The sequence below is a fragment of the Mobula hypostoma genome, chromosome 3 (genome assembly GCF_963921235.1).
Source record: "Mobula hypostoma chromosome 3, sMobHyp1.1, whole genome shotgun sequence".
Taxonomy (NCBI): domain Eukaryota; kingdom Metazoa; phylum Chordata; class Chondrichthyes; order Myliobatiformes; family Myliobatidae; genus Mobula; species Mobula hypostoma.
The window spans coordinates 71,728,324-71,744,261 of NC_086099.1; the positions used below are offsets into that span (position 1 = coordinate 71,728,324).

At 41.9% G+C, this 15,938-nt stretch overlaps 1 protein-coding gene across 1 annotated transcript in view; it reads right to left on the reverse strand.

Annotated features, from left to right (window-relative positions):
- Nucleotides 1-4,851, reverse strand: part of LOC134343446 (NACHT and WD repeat domain-containing protein 2) — a 163,539-nt gene extending 158,688 nt beyond the window's left edge. Inside the window, 1 exon segment of the mRNA XM_063042151.1 lies at nucleotides 4,400-4,851. Within this exon segment, the coding sequence (XP_062898221.1) occupies nucleotides 4,400-4,550 (151 nt within the window). The 5' untranslated portion in view covers nucleotides 4,551-4,851.
- Between the last annotated feature and the right edge of the window lie 11,087 nt (nucleotides 4,852-15,938).

Below are 15,938 nucleotides of genomic sequence, written 5' to 3' on the forward strand. Positions count from 1 at the left end.
TCTGCCATCCAATTCCTAAATGGGCATTGAGCATATGAACACTACCTCATTTTTAAAAATATTATCTCTGTTTGGTAGTATTTTGAATCTAACTATTTAATATACATATATATACTTATTATAACTGAATAACTTACTTATTTTTTCCTTTCCATATATTCACATTTTGCATTGTACTACTGCGGCTAAGTTACCAAATTTCACGACACATGATTCTGATTCTGTATTAAAATCACAAAGGCGTATAACCACATTGTTTAATTTTCCAACAGACATTAATCAAACAGGTACATTTCAACTTTCTTCACCAAATATTTTTAAAAGTTATTACCGCTGGTGTCAGAATGCAGTAATCTCTCAAGTGTAAATAACACATTAGAAAAATCATACTCCTGCCAGGTCCATGGCTATGCTGATGGGCAGTAGCAGCAGAGAACAGCTTGGTGTCTAAACACCCTGAAGCTTGACTCTGATACTTGCGAAGGATGGGGGCATATGATGTCATGAAGTAACCAATTAAATCATAACATTCACCAGTGCCAACTTACCTGTTAACCTATCCCTCAAGATAAATTTGCCTGTTGTCAACAAGACCAGCTCAGTCACCAATCAAAGCCACAGAGCTGCCCTCCAAAGGTCAAATAGAAATCTGGGAAATAATTATAAATGTGACATAATGGAAGAAGACAGTGTTCTCCTGGAAGTGTGACTTTAATTTGTGGAGATGATCTCCTGCCATGTAAGGTGCTACAATGCATAATCTTTCACCCAGCAGCAATTACAATCACTATATTTATAAATAGAAAAGTTCCCACTCAAAACGTTGTCAAGTTTTGTTGATAGCGGCTGATTGATGTGGGTCAAATGCAAGAACTGTGAGCTTACACCCCGTGGCCACTTTATTAGGTATGCCTGTACACCTGCTCACTAATGCAAGTATCTGATCAGCCAATCCTGTGGGGGCAACGCAATGCATAAAAGCACGCAGATGTGGTTAAGAGAGGTTCAGACCCAAACATCAGAATGGGGAAGGAATGAGATCTAAACAATTTTGACCATAAAATGATGGTAGGTGCCGGATGGGGTGATTTGAGTATTTCAGAAACTGCTGATCTCCTGAGAATTTTATGCACAGCCGTCTCTAGAGTTTACAGGGAATGATGCAAAAAAGTGAGTGGAAGTTCTGTAGGTGAAAGCTAGTGAGAGAGGTCAGAGGGGAATGGCTATACTGGCTCAAGCTGACTGGAAGGCAACAATAACTCAAATAATCATGTGTTACAACAGTGGGGTGCAGGAGAGCTTCTCTGAATGCACAACATGTTGAACCTTGAAGTGGATGAGCTTCAACAGCAGGAGACCATGAACATACAGAAACACACTCAGTGGGCACGTTATAAGATACCTCCTTTACCTAACAAAGTGGCCACTGAGTGCATTTCAGCACAGCATTTTGGTAAATAAGGAAAAAGGTTTGTGAGGTTTTACCTTCATGAGATTTGAATAAGATTTCAATGAGATTTGAAATCCTCATATTTGAGACAAAACTTCATAGTTACCAAGCAGCAGAGATCCCTGTTCTACTAAAAGCTTCCAAACCTTGAACTGCCTACAGTAGGCATCTCAAAACACTGTAAAGATAGCACCAAAGCTTTCTCCACAAAAATTTCCGGGATAACAAGCCAAAGACATTGTTCTCTCTCCCAAACCAACATCCCCTGCACTGAGCTCCTTGTTAAATTAATTTGGCTTCGCCAGGAAGGCCATGATATTTGCATGCCTGGCACCATACACTCTGTGTTGAGCTCTGAGAAGGAAGAAATTGCTAAGTGACACAGACGAGATTATTCACAGATGCTTACAAAGCCCTCTTGAAAAATACAGCATTCTCACTGATCTAGGGAATACTTGTTCCATGACTGCTTAAAGGAGAGGATGATTTTTGGGATGATAGTGAGAACTTCACATCCATGCAACAGGAGCATTCACTGCAAATGGTGAATAGAGAGTTCTGCTTCACTATCTACATAGATAGTGGAAACACCTTATGGAATCAGGAGTTGAGTAATGGACTTGCCCTTCTAGTACAACATTGATCGAGTTATTCTGTTAGAGAGAGTACAGCATAGAAACAGGCTTTTCGGTTCAGTAGACTGAACCACCTATTTGCATTAAACCTATATTGATCCCGTTTTTAATTCTTCTCACATTCTGATCAACTGCCCCCTCCCTACCCCACAAATTCTATCACACATCCACACAGTAGGGACAAATTGCTGTCATTAAATAACCAAGCATTCTGGATATCTTTAGATTGCGGGTGGAAATCAAAACAGCTGGAGAAAATCAGGCAAAGGGAAAACGTGCAAACTCCACACAGACAATACCCAAGGTCAAGATTCAACCCAAGTTCCTGACCCCGTGAGACAACAGCTTTTCTAGCTGTGTCATTGTCCACACCCACAGAGAAGCCATTGGTCTAGCTGAATTTCTGGCTCATAGATACCCTTAGATTTTCATGCTAGTGTATTTGACTCTGTACTGGAGATCATGACTTTATGACATGTGAGGCATGAAGTTTAGACATCAGTGCATTCCTGAAATTGGTATACATAGTGAGGAACTACTTCTGTACCTGAGAGTTGTGAATAGATAATTTGTGCCCAATCATGGGTAATCACTCTGACTTTATGATGCAGGGTAGATCACTCATAAAGTGGCTAGAATAGCTAATCCAAAGATACAGCTCTACGGACCTCTTGCAGTGATGATCTGGGATTGTGGTGTACATCAACAATCTCAACCATCCTTTTAAAGCTAAGTATAACTTAAACTAGAGCAAGGTTTTCCCCGTGATTTCCGCAGAGTTCAATTTCACTGGGCAGTCTCAATACCTTGTCCCGAGGTGAAGTCAATTTTTCGCACCAAGTGTGCAATGAGTTTCTCTGGCAAAATGAACAGCAATAAGTAAATTGTTGCTGTGTAAATTCCTCTTGACAGTACCATTAAAAAGACCTTTGATTTCTTTGCAGATGGTAACTGTCCATACTGAGTAAATCTTGCTCTTCATCAGCAGGAAATCTGTAGCAACTTTCCTCTTTGCTGGGGAGAGCCCAGTTTTGTTGCTAACCTGGAATGCTTAGTCAGAGTTATGGAAAGTTCTGAAGCAAAAGACTTAAGCACAGTAACCAGAATATTAGTACAATTCATTGTTTACTTTTATACAGCATATTCAGCTGCTCCTTGATAGTACACCAAGTAAATCAAAGGAGCTGAACATTGACTTTTATGCTGATGGGGTCTTTTCAGGAAGAAAACAAATGGATCATTCCTATGCCATTTACAGCTAAAGAGAGTTGCAAGTACATCTGTCCTGTCTTTTGCAGAATTTGCTGGCTCTATCATCACATTAGACTAACATTCATGGCACATGCTCCTTCCATTGCTTAATTTCCACACCTTCCATAACTGAATGTGGCAGAGTTGATGTGATCTGCCTGTTTTGTTCTTCTGTTTTCAGCCCTGCCGGTGGTTTGCTGTTTACTCCTTTGCATATATGTTGTCCAATCTGCACAAGACTGTAATGTCATGTTTAGATGCTCCTGTTCCTAGCCTGACATATACTCCACTCAGCATCTAATGAGGGTTCCTCACCTGACCTAACTCTACTGCTTTAGCAGCTATAAAATTAGATCCCCAGTTTGAGTTGTTGAATCTGTTCTTAATCTACTCCATTTCAGCAGTACAATAGTATTACTCCGCGCAATGGACTGCATGGCTCCAATCACCACGTTATAGGGCCAGGCAATGATCACACTACTGCTCCAGTTGCCAAAATCCCAACACAACAGACATTTCCTAGAAAGAGGCCAAGTATGTTTTATCTTCAGATTTATTCTCATTACATGCTCCAAACGCAAGTTGTCAAAACAATGACTAGTTCATCCTCTTGCTTGATGAGTCTACGTAATTTTGGCAACAAGTACCCAGAGGTTAGCAAAGGAAATTTGTAGGGTTTATATCGCTGAGTGTGCGAGTTAGATTGTTGTTTTTATCCCCAGACAAATTTTCCTAGCAGTTTTGACAAAACTAAACAGTTATTTGAAGGCAGACCAAGGGGAACCCATATTATTTCTGGAGACTCACACAGGTCATACGGGGTAAGAGCTACTCATTTCATAACTGAACAAGCTGCTTTCTTTTTCAACTTAACGGGAAAATAATGTTAACGGCTTAAACACTGCCAATAGCCCTCATTGCAGCTTTACTGCTCATAGAAAGCCCATTATTAACACTACTGACGATGCTGTTTCCGTTAAGCGAAACTTAGGACAAGTTTTCTTTTAAAAGAAGAGGAGATAAGGCTTAAAAAAGTGAAACTAGTTGATGCTGTATTTCTTACCTTCGGGATTGCAGCTGATGAAGACCTTGATGCTCCTGCTGCCCGGGAGATGCTGAGGGAGAGCGGTCACGGCTCCAGCCAGAGCCGCTCTGCGGAGCGCCGAGTCCCGGGGAGAGGGCAGCCTGGAGCCCGGTACCGACCACATCAGCATGTTGGCTGGAATAATAAAGAAAAGGGGGCAAGCGTGCTCAATGCTAAATAAGGTTTTTGTGGTGGGCGGGTGTAGAGAGTAAATGAACGGCAGCAGCGAGACGCTCGCTGAGAGCGGTGGTGGCAGCGGGCGATTAAAAGCGGGACAACAAGCGGCCACCAGACGCCATCCGAGAGGTGCAGGAGCTTCGCCAGCCGAGACACAACAGGTCAGTGAGACTGGCTCCCAGCCTCACATCACCCCGACTGCAAAAGCAATAAATAATAACAATAATAATAAAAACAGTGGGCGCCCGATTCAGAGCTAATGTCGGAGGCTCAAAATATTTCAGATCAAATCATTTAGGCTCAATCACCATAAAAATTATTTTGTCCTTAGAAATAACTTAGTTTATTTTAGAGTACTTTTTTTGAGGGAAAGAAAGTGAGTGGAAGTCGATGGAGGCGTGAGCTGGGATCGGGTCAGCTCATTGTTGCTGTGTGGAAGCCGCCCAGTAACTTGTGGGCGAGGAGAGTTGAAGCGCCCTTGGACTAAGCGCCGGCAGAATGACGGCTCTTCATCTCCGCTGAATGGCGGAGGAGAGGGCACGGGGGTGTGGTGGCTTTCCCTTCAGGCTGTCATTGCAGCCGAGCCCGGCTCCCTACTTGAGATCAGAGGTAAGTGAGCTCCTGCTTGACGGGGCGGGGAAAAGTGGGGTGGGGAGGGCTGTGGAGGTTGGTGGTGCAAGCAGTGCTTCCGATTCCCCTTCCCCTCACTCGGCGAGGACGGGGTCCATAGCCTCTGATCGATCGCTGCTCAGCCTTTTCCCTCTCGCCGATGGCAGCGTCTCCGCGGTCACTGTCTCTTTTACTGGAAGATTAAGCTCAGAGAGTGATTTCTAAGTCGGGATAGTTCCGGAGTGATGAGCTCTGCCCTCTCGATCACTGACTACCTCGTTGGTTGGCCGTGGGGATGGGGGTGGGGTGGGGTGGGGGGGGGGAGCGGTAGTGGAAGCTTGTGATCGAGGTCTCTCTGCCAAAGCTGCTGAGAGCTCCGGCGATATCGCTGTCTTCTGAAGTAACCGATGCGTGGCCAGAAGGTCACCTGGACGGCCTGCCAGAGTGCAGTTTAATTTCCAGATGTGGCTGGGCTGCGCTGAGCTGAACCGTGAAGCTCTGAGAGTGAGTAGACGCCGCTCCTCGGAGCAGACTGAACTCTGACTGAGCAGCAGCGCGGTATAAATGCGATGGGCTACAGCAGAGCCACATGTGAATCCAGCAGGTGCACAACCACATCCTGACCAACCGCAGTCACATCCAGGTCTCTGAAGTGGCTTCATCGGCGGCTCGCATTCCAGTGAAATTTAATTTTTAATAAGTGCAATCAATATGTGAACCGTAGGACACGATTGCACCTTTGAATTAAATGTCACGGGATAAAAATGAATAAGAGACCCAACATCTGTCAATGTTCCACAATAAAGCAAATATTAAACCGGTCAATAGAGGGAAGCAATATTTCACAGGAGCTGGACAAAAAGTAATAGATTTAAAATCAAAAGGGAAGGGAACATTTACTGTAACTTCTTATCCATGGTTAGAACTTTAGATCTGGATATATCATAAAATCCGAGAAATACAGAAGGTCTAATTTATTGACACTTTCCTACGTTCGTATGCAGGCAATAAACTGACCGCTGAAACTTAAATGAACCCACATCTTGGGACTTTGTTTCTACAGTTTGCCACTAAATTTGAGGAAAATGAAACAAAATTCCCTTCTACCTACAGGCATGTCCAGTTAGCATCCAACACAGCCATGAGTCGGCACAATTCTGCCGAATGCACGCACGCCACTTCATTTCTCCCTTTTGGTCGAAACGCTTGTAGTTTAAGATAGATTTTGCAAGCAGCGTGTATGGAACTCGCGAAGGTTTCTGCAGCAGAATCGTGGAGTAGGCATGAGCTGGACTGTCCTGCCATCCGGACAGGGCTCACAGCCGATACCGTGGACCATTCATTTCTCTGACAAATAATTGTTATTTCTGAATACAGTATTATTAAAATAGCATCCAGGAATTCTTTTATCGTTTGTGTGAATTGGGATCAATCTGTTAAAATCAATTTTGTTCTACATTGACGATGATTGGAAGATGACATGGAGGAAAATAATTACCGAATCATAAATCATTAGAAACGAAATACATTAGAAAAGCTTATATTGGAGATAAATTTGTGTATTGATTTGTCATCATAGATTACTTTAAGGTCATCAACACTAAAACGTTGCACTCCTACCGGCGTACACCGCCCTTAAGTGTTTTAACCCATCCGTCCGCTCTACTGCAACCACCATCAAATCTGTTAAATGCAACCGTTTATCACTCTGTTCATACGCCTCTGCACCTGGCAGCTTTTTTTTCTTCCGTAATTCCTTGTGATACTCACACTCACTGGGTTATCATTCCCTCCTTTCTATTTTAAACGCGTGGCCACGACATTTTGTCGAGATTTCTTTGTAGTATGAATTAAGTTATCATAAAAATGTGCTTTAAAGGGTTTTGAAATGTTTTCAGCATTTTCCACATTGCTCATCCAAAGTGCCGGGAGCAGCTGACGAAGCACTGAGAGACTTCAGATTTCCTTTTGAATTGATCATCACCGTTTAAAACGCGAGCCCGCTGTTTACCGAATGTGGCGTGGCGCCTTGTTTGTTGGGACCTGAACTCATTACACTATGATGCTAATCTAGGCACTGTGTGCGGATCTTGAGTAAGAACCCATCTTGCGAATACTTACCTAATGTTAAATAGCCCACCTATTTACATGTACATATGTCACAATGTGGGAATAGCATGGAAAAACTTAATAATCCCCGTGGAATTATAGCCCACTGTAAATTTTTACTAAGGAAAGCTGTAAAGAAAATATATCGTTCTAAGTTGGATAAACAATGAAAAAATCATATTTTCACTATTAATAAACAAGATAAATAATTTCAACAGCTATACTTTCCTGCTTGATGCTATCCATAAAAGTAGTGGTCATAATTTTTCCAGTGATTTATGAAGTATCTTCCCCAAGTCCTACAGCAAATGAGTGTATTTCATTAAAATCACACTGATCTTTATGTGATGGATCTGTAGCACCTCACTGATACAAATGGATAAGATTCTTGAAGAGGAGAAAATCTGCAGATGCTGGAAATCCAAGTGACACATGTAAAATGCTGAAGGAACTTAGCAGGCCAGGTAGCATCTATGGTAAAGAGTAAACAACTGACATTTTGGGCCCTGTCCCTTCTCCAGGACTCTGAACCCCAAACTGTACTTCATTTTTTCTTTGCTTGTTGCACAGCTGAGCTTGGTTATTCATCTAAAGAGCTTTGTTACTCTTTTTCTTGCAGGTGAAGTACATTTGGTTAATCAGATCTTTCTGATTTTAGGCCATCCATCTGAAAAGTTAACTTTATTTGTCTTCCAGTAGATTTTACCTGCTTGCTGATTATCTCCAGCATTTCCTGCCTCATTTCTATTTTACAACAGCCACAGCATTTGAGATCTTACTACTTTTGGGTAAAGTCCAGGGGACAAGTGTAGTGATGGTGGTCTAGAACTAAGTTGATCCTCCGTGGAAAAAAAACAGATAATGGGAGTTGATTCTTTAGGATGCAATTATGGATTTGGTCAATATTTGTAAGTTATCTATGGAGGTATAAACATGCCAATTGCTTCTTGCTTATAATTCATTCTGTCAACCAAAGCCATAATGGTCAAGATGATAAATTAAACTTATTTTTGTGTCAATGTATTACTGATTCTAAGTTTTGCAAATTAAACCAACTGGAACCCATGAACCTGTTTTCTTGGTGGTCAATATATCATGGTCCGATCCGTGTAATCCACATTCCAGTTCACAATCCGGTCCATTGATTCCTTATTTCAGGTTTTTCTGTTTTCCCTTGTTCCATTGGGTACCTTAATTGAGACACCTGATTTTCATTGTGGGCTGGCATATAAATACCTCTCAAACCAAGGATTTCCTGCTGGACTGTCCCCTTCCCCCTTCCCCCTCACCCCCTCCCCCTCCCCCTCCCCCTCCCCCTCCCCCCTCCCCTCCCTCTCCCCTTCCCCCTCCCCCTCCCCCTCCCCCTCCCCCTCCCCCTCCCCCTGGCTTGCATCCCTGTCAAGTTCAACCACTGGGGTGAGACCGGAGCCTTGTCATGCAAAGATAAGGAACTATCTATCATTGAGTTTGGGACTACCTTTTTGTGTCCCCATGTTTAGTGTCCGTGTCAAAGAAGAGTCCTAGCCCTAGGTCCTCTTCCTAAGGAGGGGTCCCAGCTCTGTGTTTTGTGTTCGGTGTTCCTGTGTTACTGTGTTCCAGTCCTGTCCAAGTCAAGGCTTTGTGTTCTCGTTCAGTCCAGGAGTCCTTTGTCCAGCCCAGGAGTGCCTCACCCAGCCAGGTGCTGGAGATTCCTCGTCCTGTGCTGGATCGTCCCCATTCTGAATCCTCGGCAGTTGCCTTGGCAAGTATCCTTGGCAAGCATCCTGGCCCTGTGTCCAAGAAAGGGTCCCAGCCCTGCGCTCCAAGGAGGAGTCCCAGCTCCGTATCCAAGAGCCTAACCAAGCCGGGTCCAAGAGCCGAGCCAAACCTAGTCCAAGAGCCTCATCCTGCCCTGGAGTACCTCATCCAGTCCATGTCCAAGGCTCTGAGTTCCTGTGTTCCAAGATCAAGTCCAGGTGCCGTGTTCCAGCCCTGTCCAAATCTGAGCTTTGTGCCCTCATCTTGTTCCGGTTCCTCGCCCAGCCCGATACTGGGGATTCCTCGTCCTGTGCCGGGGTACCTCATCCTATCCTGTAGCCACGTCCTGTCCTTGCCAAGATCCTAGTCCCGAGTCTTGGCCTAGACCTGGGTTTCGGTTCTGAGTCCCAACCAAGATCCAGGTTCTGGGTTCTTGTTCAGGCTCTGGTTCTGGAGTTCCATGTTCCTAGTCCAGACTCCTCATTCCTCATTCCTAGTTCCTTGTCCGGGTCCCGTGTTTCTAGCCCAAGTCCTAGCCTAGGCCCTGAATCCTAGTTTTGTCCGGGGCCTGTGTCAATGTCCAGCGTCGTTTCTTCCTTACTCACCTTGCTATCTCGATAAAGCTAGTCCTGTTCCTAGTACTTCAGTGTCTGTGTCCTGCATTTGGGTCTGCTCCCAATGCCCCCTTATAACACAATATGGAGAATCTTTTAAGGTTCATAAATTTCAATGAGTTCATAAACACTGAATTCATAAATTTCAGTTATCCCATAACAGCATTCATGCTTGGTAAAATTATTCACCAAGACTCTGGAGCTAACATGCGCACGCACACACACACACACACACACACACACACACACACACCCACACACACACCCATGATAGTTTAGATAAACACTCAGTAGTGACCTTATTAGATGCTCCTGTACACCAACTCATTAATGCAAATACCTACTCAGTTAATCATGTGGCAGCAAGTCAATGCATAAAAGCATGCAGTGTGGTCAAGAAATTCAGCTGGTTTTCAGACCAAGTAGCAGAATGGGGAAGAAATAAAATCTAAGTGACTTTGGCTTTGATTGTTGCTGCCAGACAGGATGGTTTGAATATCTCAGAAACTGCTGATCTCCTGAGACTTTCATGCAGAACAGTCTCCAGAGTTTACAGGGAATGGTGTAAAAAGCAAAGAAAAAACATCCAGTGAGCAGCAGTTCTGTGGGTGAAAATGCCTTGTTAATGAGAGAGGTCAGAGGAGAATGGCCAGACAAGTTCAAGCTGACAGAAAGGCGACAGGAACTCAAATATCCACACATGTTGAACCTTGAAGTGATTAGGCAACAGCAGCAGGAAACCACAAACATACATTCAACGGCCCCTTAGCTGTGTACATACATCTACTGATGCCTCTGGACGCATCTTCAGTGATGTTACTGGAGTCATCGGGTGTTTCGGGTCTTTCAACATCATACAGCTTCCTCCAGGTGACCCAGCCAGGGCTGATCAGACCCCAGCTTGTGTCCATATGGCTAGCTACTTATGACTCCATGGCTCCCCTCTTTTGAGCCACAGCCATCTCGAGGCCCTCTCTGCCACATTGGTGGTACTGCGGATGGCTCTCCTCTTCCTCTCTCCCTCGATGCCCAAAATGCTGAAGGCTTTGGCTAAAGAATGGGCCGTGAATCCCCTACAACCAGCCTCCACTGGGCAGCTTCCTATCGACCCCTCCTTTCGCCATTGCCTCCAGAATTAGGTTGACATCTTCATCAAACTGCTTCCACAGTTTATTAGGTACAGAAGGTACTCAATGAAGTGGCCACTGAGTGTAACTTGTGAAACTTAATTTGGATATTTGTTTGTTGCTACTGGAAAAACAACAATGAAAATTGTAAGTTTATTATAAATACACACAAATGACTTGAATCCTCCATTATGTGATTGCCTCTTCATTCTCTGTTAGTATCCAATTCATATTAATAATATCCCAGTGAATCTCATTGAGCCATTTTTGCTGTGATAAAAAATTCATGCAAATGCAAGCTATGTTGTTGTTTTATAATCAAGCAGTAAGTTCCACCACCATCTTCACATAACCTTCTCCATATCCATGGTCACGGAAAATCAACAGTTTGCTGTAAATTTAAGCCCTTATTATGCACACAATAAAGAAAAGGAATGCCTTACAGTTATAATTTTAGGAAGTGCCGTTCACCAGAATGTATATGAATAGTTCCACTATCCTGCTGTTATTAGTATGTGCACATATCATATACAATTGAACCATTAGCTGCAAATATTTGTAATATTTTAACTCAAGTTGAATTGCACAGGGACTGGTTCCAAATCAACAAAACAAATAAAGGAATATAATTGACAATATTAGAGCGTTGAAGCTAAAGGACCAACAAAATTCCTCTTCCAGCTGAAGTGATGTAAAGGCACAAGCAACAGCTTTTAAATGGCACAATTTATCTTGTTGCACTTAAAAAAAACAGAATTGCACTCAGAATTGTTTTCCCAGTACACGTGAAAATTAATTTTAAAATATAGAGGAATTGTCACCCAGTTTAAAAAATGTAATATCAAATCAATTTCACAATTTACAAGTACATTTGAAGTTTAATCATTACTGTTATATAGGAAAAATGGCAGCAAATTCATACACAAGTTTTGTACAAATAGAAATGTTGAAATAGTGATTTGATTGAGAAATTCCGAAATCTTGTTTAAAATAGCCCCATATAATCTTTTTGCTGAGAGCAGATGAAGCCCCAATTTAACATTTCATTAGACAAATTACATTATTGATGATGCAGAAGCCCTTCATCTGGGCATTGCTTAGTTATGTCCCTAATTGTTTAAGGCAGTGATTTATGACCTCTGTATCTTCAACTCATGGGAAATCAACAATGTATTGGAAAATTGTACCTGCTCATTAATGCAAATATTTACTCAGCCATCACATGACAGTAACTCAATGTATAAATGCATGCAGATATGGTCAAGAGATTTAGTTGTTGTTCAGATTAAACATTAGAATGGGGAAGACATATGATCTATGTGATTTTGACCGTGGAATGATTGTTGGTGCCAGACAGGGAGGTTTGAATATTTGAGAAACTGCTGTTGTTATTCTGGGATTTTCATGCAGAACAGCCTTGAGAGTTTACAGAGAATGTTGTGAAAAACAAACAAAAAAATTCCAGTCAGCAGCAGTTCTGGTGTGAAAATGCTTTTTAATGAGAGGGGTCAGAGGAGAATGGCTATACTGGGTCAAGCTGACTGGAAGGCAACGGTAACTCAAATAACAATGTGATGCAACTTGTGCACTGAACAGCATCTCTGAATGCACAACACGTCGAATCTTGGTGGATGGGCTACAGCAGCAGAAGATCACGAACGTACACTTTATTAGGTACGGGAAATAGATAATAATGTGGCCACTGAGTGCAAGTTCAGTTTTATTGTCAATAATTGATCACAGAGAGGATGGGGGTGAGCCAATTACTATTTACACTCAGTGTGTTACTGGATCACAATTTTGAACAATTGTCACTTGATCTGATAGGAATCCTGGATGATATGTCCCTCCATTTTGAATTTCCCCTTGCACAATGATGTCCACTACAAGAGGAAAGATATCATGATTCATATGAATATTGATTGAAACTTGACAGTGCAACATTCTGTGGTCCAGTAATTCTTGTGGTCCAGCATGTTTAGAATCTGCAGTGCAGATATATACTAATTAACTAATTCTCATTAATGTTCCACATTGATCTAAAATTAACTAAGTTTTGTACTAACTTGCAGCTATTTAACTTGTCATTTTGATCTCAGCTGGCAGCGTTTCTGACACAGAAAAACATTGGCTTATGGACCATTCTCAGGACCTTTATGTGACTGGAGTTGTCTACCGTTAGAAAAAAGAACAGTTCTGCTCGGAGGAAGCTGATCAAGGGCTGGTCTTGCTTCTCCATTATCTGGCAGCAGTCATGTGCCAAGGATGCCAGAGTAGAGTTTACAAGTGTATTTTATCCATTTCTGAGATCCACAGATTTGTGAAGATATGAAGGTCTAAGCAGAGATTTGCTAGAATGATTCCAGAGTTAATGGGACTTCAGTTATAACAGAAGATATAAAGCTGTTTAAAATCATGAAGGATCTAGACAGAGTGGGTGCAGTGAAATCTTTTTGCATTTCAATATAGCCAGGAACCAGAAGACGCAGAATGAAGATGACTGGCAGGAATAAAATGCAACAAAATGAAAAAAAAAATATTTTATTGCTCTACTCAGCTCAAACAAAACAGACAAGTGAAACAAAGAGCAGGTAAAATGTCCAACTGCAGGAGATGTGGCAAGACTCTATTTCACGTCAAAGAGCTCTGTCTAGCAAAATAAGTGAAATGTCACCAAAGCAATAAAGTTGGCCATTTTCAAAGCCAGTGTCACTCAAAAGCGGGTCTTCAGGAGATCAAGGAAAACCATGATTCAGATGAAGAGAGAGATTTCCTTGGGGCTCTAGATTCAAATATACAAGACTGGTGTATTATGGTTTAGTTGCAAAATGAAGTAGTGACGATCAAAATGGACTCTGGAGCATTCCCGAACGTCTGTTCACAAAACTGTCAAAGAAAACAGGCATTATGCTAAACCCAACACAGAATGTGCTTATGGGGCCAGGAAAACATTTCACAAACTGAGACTTTTCTTAAAAAATGGAAATGGTGGAAAAAAGGAGGGAGGGAGGGAGGGAGAGAGGGAGGGAGAGAGAGAGAGAGATAATTTGACAAATCTTTTTTACGTTTATGTAAGAAGCATAAGTTACATGTTATGGGTGAAATGAACTGAACTGAATCGCTCAATTTCAGTGACCATAATTTCAATACAGTTCTAAAGACACAAAGTACATACCTATTTTTTCATTTCTTTCAAGAAGGGGAGAAGTGGTAGGTAATAGCGTTACTCCTGTGCCATTCTGTTATTCACTCACACTCACACATGGTAGTTCACACTCTGTACAAGCAGGGTTGTCAATAAAGTTCAGTTGAGTATTCTGCATCCTGGCATCCTGGTGTGCTCTGCACTATCCCTCAATAATGAACGCATCACTTAAATTTGGAATGTTGTGCAGGAAATGGGTGAAGGTATATGGAGAGATAAATGGTGGGGCAGATTCAATCATCTTGTTCAACAAAAACCGGATAAGTGCTTAAAAGAAGAAAATAATTACAGGCCTATGAGAGAGAGCAGGATAGCAGGAATTAACTGGACTGAATTGACAGAGACTCAATCGACAGAATAACTTACTTTTCAAACTGTTCTTCTCAAATTGCTAATTCTGTTGTCAATCTCCAACAAAGAAACATTTATGATGCTTACATAACTATTTATTCAAAAATAATTTAGGAAATATATCATCAGGACTTTGAATTATGCTTAAGGAATAAAGAATATTTTCAGTGAAAGTAGTTGCATGAGGAGTTCCTTGTGGTGGAATACCTGAAAAGAAATTAAAACAAATGATTATTGATCAACTCATTCTCCCAAATTAACTGCAGCTCATTTATCTTGAACCCAGAGTAAACAATGTATAAATCAGTAAATTAATTAGAATCATATAATTTTCTTGTGATATTATAAATTCTTTGGTTAATTGCATGATTTTATTTGGACTATAGATCTGTCATGTTTACAAAAATATGTTTCATAACCAAGGTATATCTATAAAATTATGTAGTACCATTAATGAGTTTATAACCAGAAATACTGTCTAAGGCGGATAGGTTAGAAAGCACCCAAAATGTATTCAGGGATTGTGATGCCAGATTTAACCTCTTTTGTTGCTTCTGATACAAGCAAAATGCTGATTGCTAATTTGCAAGATTGCAGGGTGCAGCCAGCATCAGCTGGACTGTTGAGTGGCTGCATGCCTTAACAAGGAGTGAATATAGCAACTGGCACTACTTAATCCTCAACTGTGTGCAGAATTTACAGGCAATCACAATTTAAAGCTGATGTGTATTGTGCCTGCAGAAGGTGTTCCAGAGCTCATTCTGATTCAGGAGACTTTGAAGAATACCTCAGCATGGGAGAGTGTTGGATCCAAGATATTCCAAATAGCATTGAAATATTATGCGGGGTGGGGGTTGGAGAGCAGTGAGATGCTTGATCCAAAAGGTTTAGAGAACCCCCTGACAAACTTTTTGCAGGTATTCAGGGTAGATAGTAATTGTAGTCAATGGGAAGATCAGGCCCTGAGAGCCATTGTAGAACAAATGGAGACAACTACTATCACAAGCACATATTTCCCTGAAATTGGTGACACAGGTAGGCAGGGTGGTGAAGAAGACCTTTTGGCACATTTCTCTTCATTGGTCAGGCCAATGATTACAGGAGTTGGGACATTTTATTGCAACAATAAAAGATATTGATGAGACAACGCTTGTGTGCTGGTAGCCTAACTATAGGAGTGATGTTATTAAGCTGGAAAGAATGCAGAAACGATTCATAAGGACATTCCCAAGACTAGATGGCCTGAGTTACACGGAGAGTCTGGATAGGCTGGGACCTTTTTCTCTGCAGAGTAAGAGGATTAGAGGTAACTCTATACAGGTATATAAAAACATGAAGGACATAGATAAGGTAAATTATCACACACAAAACATGCTGGAGGAACTCAGCAGGTCGGGCAGCATCTATGGAAGGGAGCAAGCAGTCAATGTTTCCATAGATGCTGTCTGACCTACTGAGTTCCTCCAGCACTTTGTGTGTATTGCTCTGGAATTCTATCATCTACTGAATATCTTGTGTGCAGGTGAATGGTCAGAGTCTTTTTATCTGGGGTAGGGGAATTTCTCACTAAAGGGTTTAAGGTTAAGGTG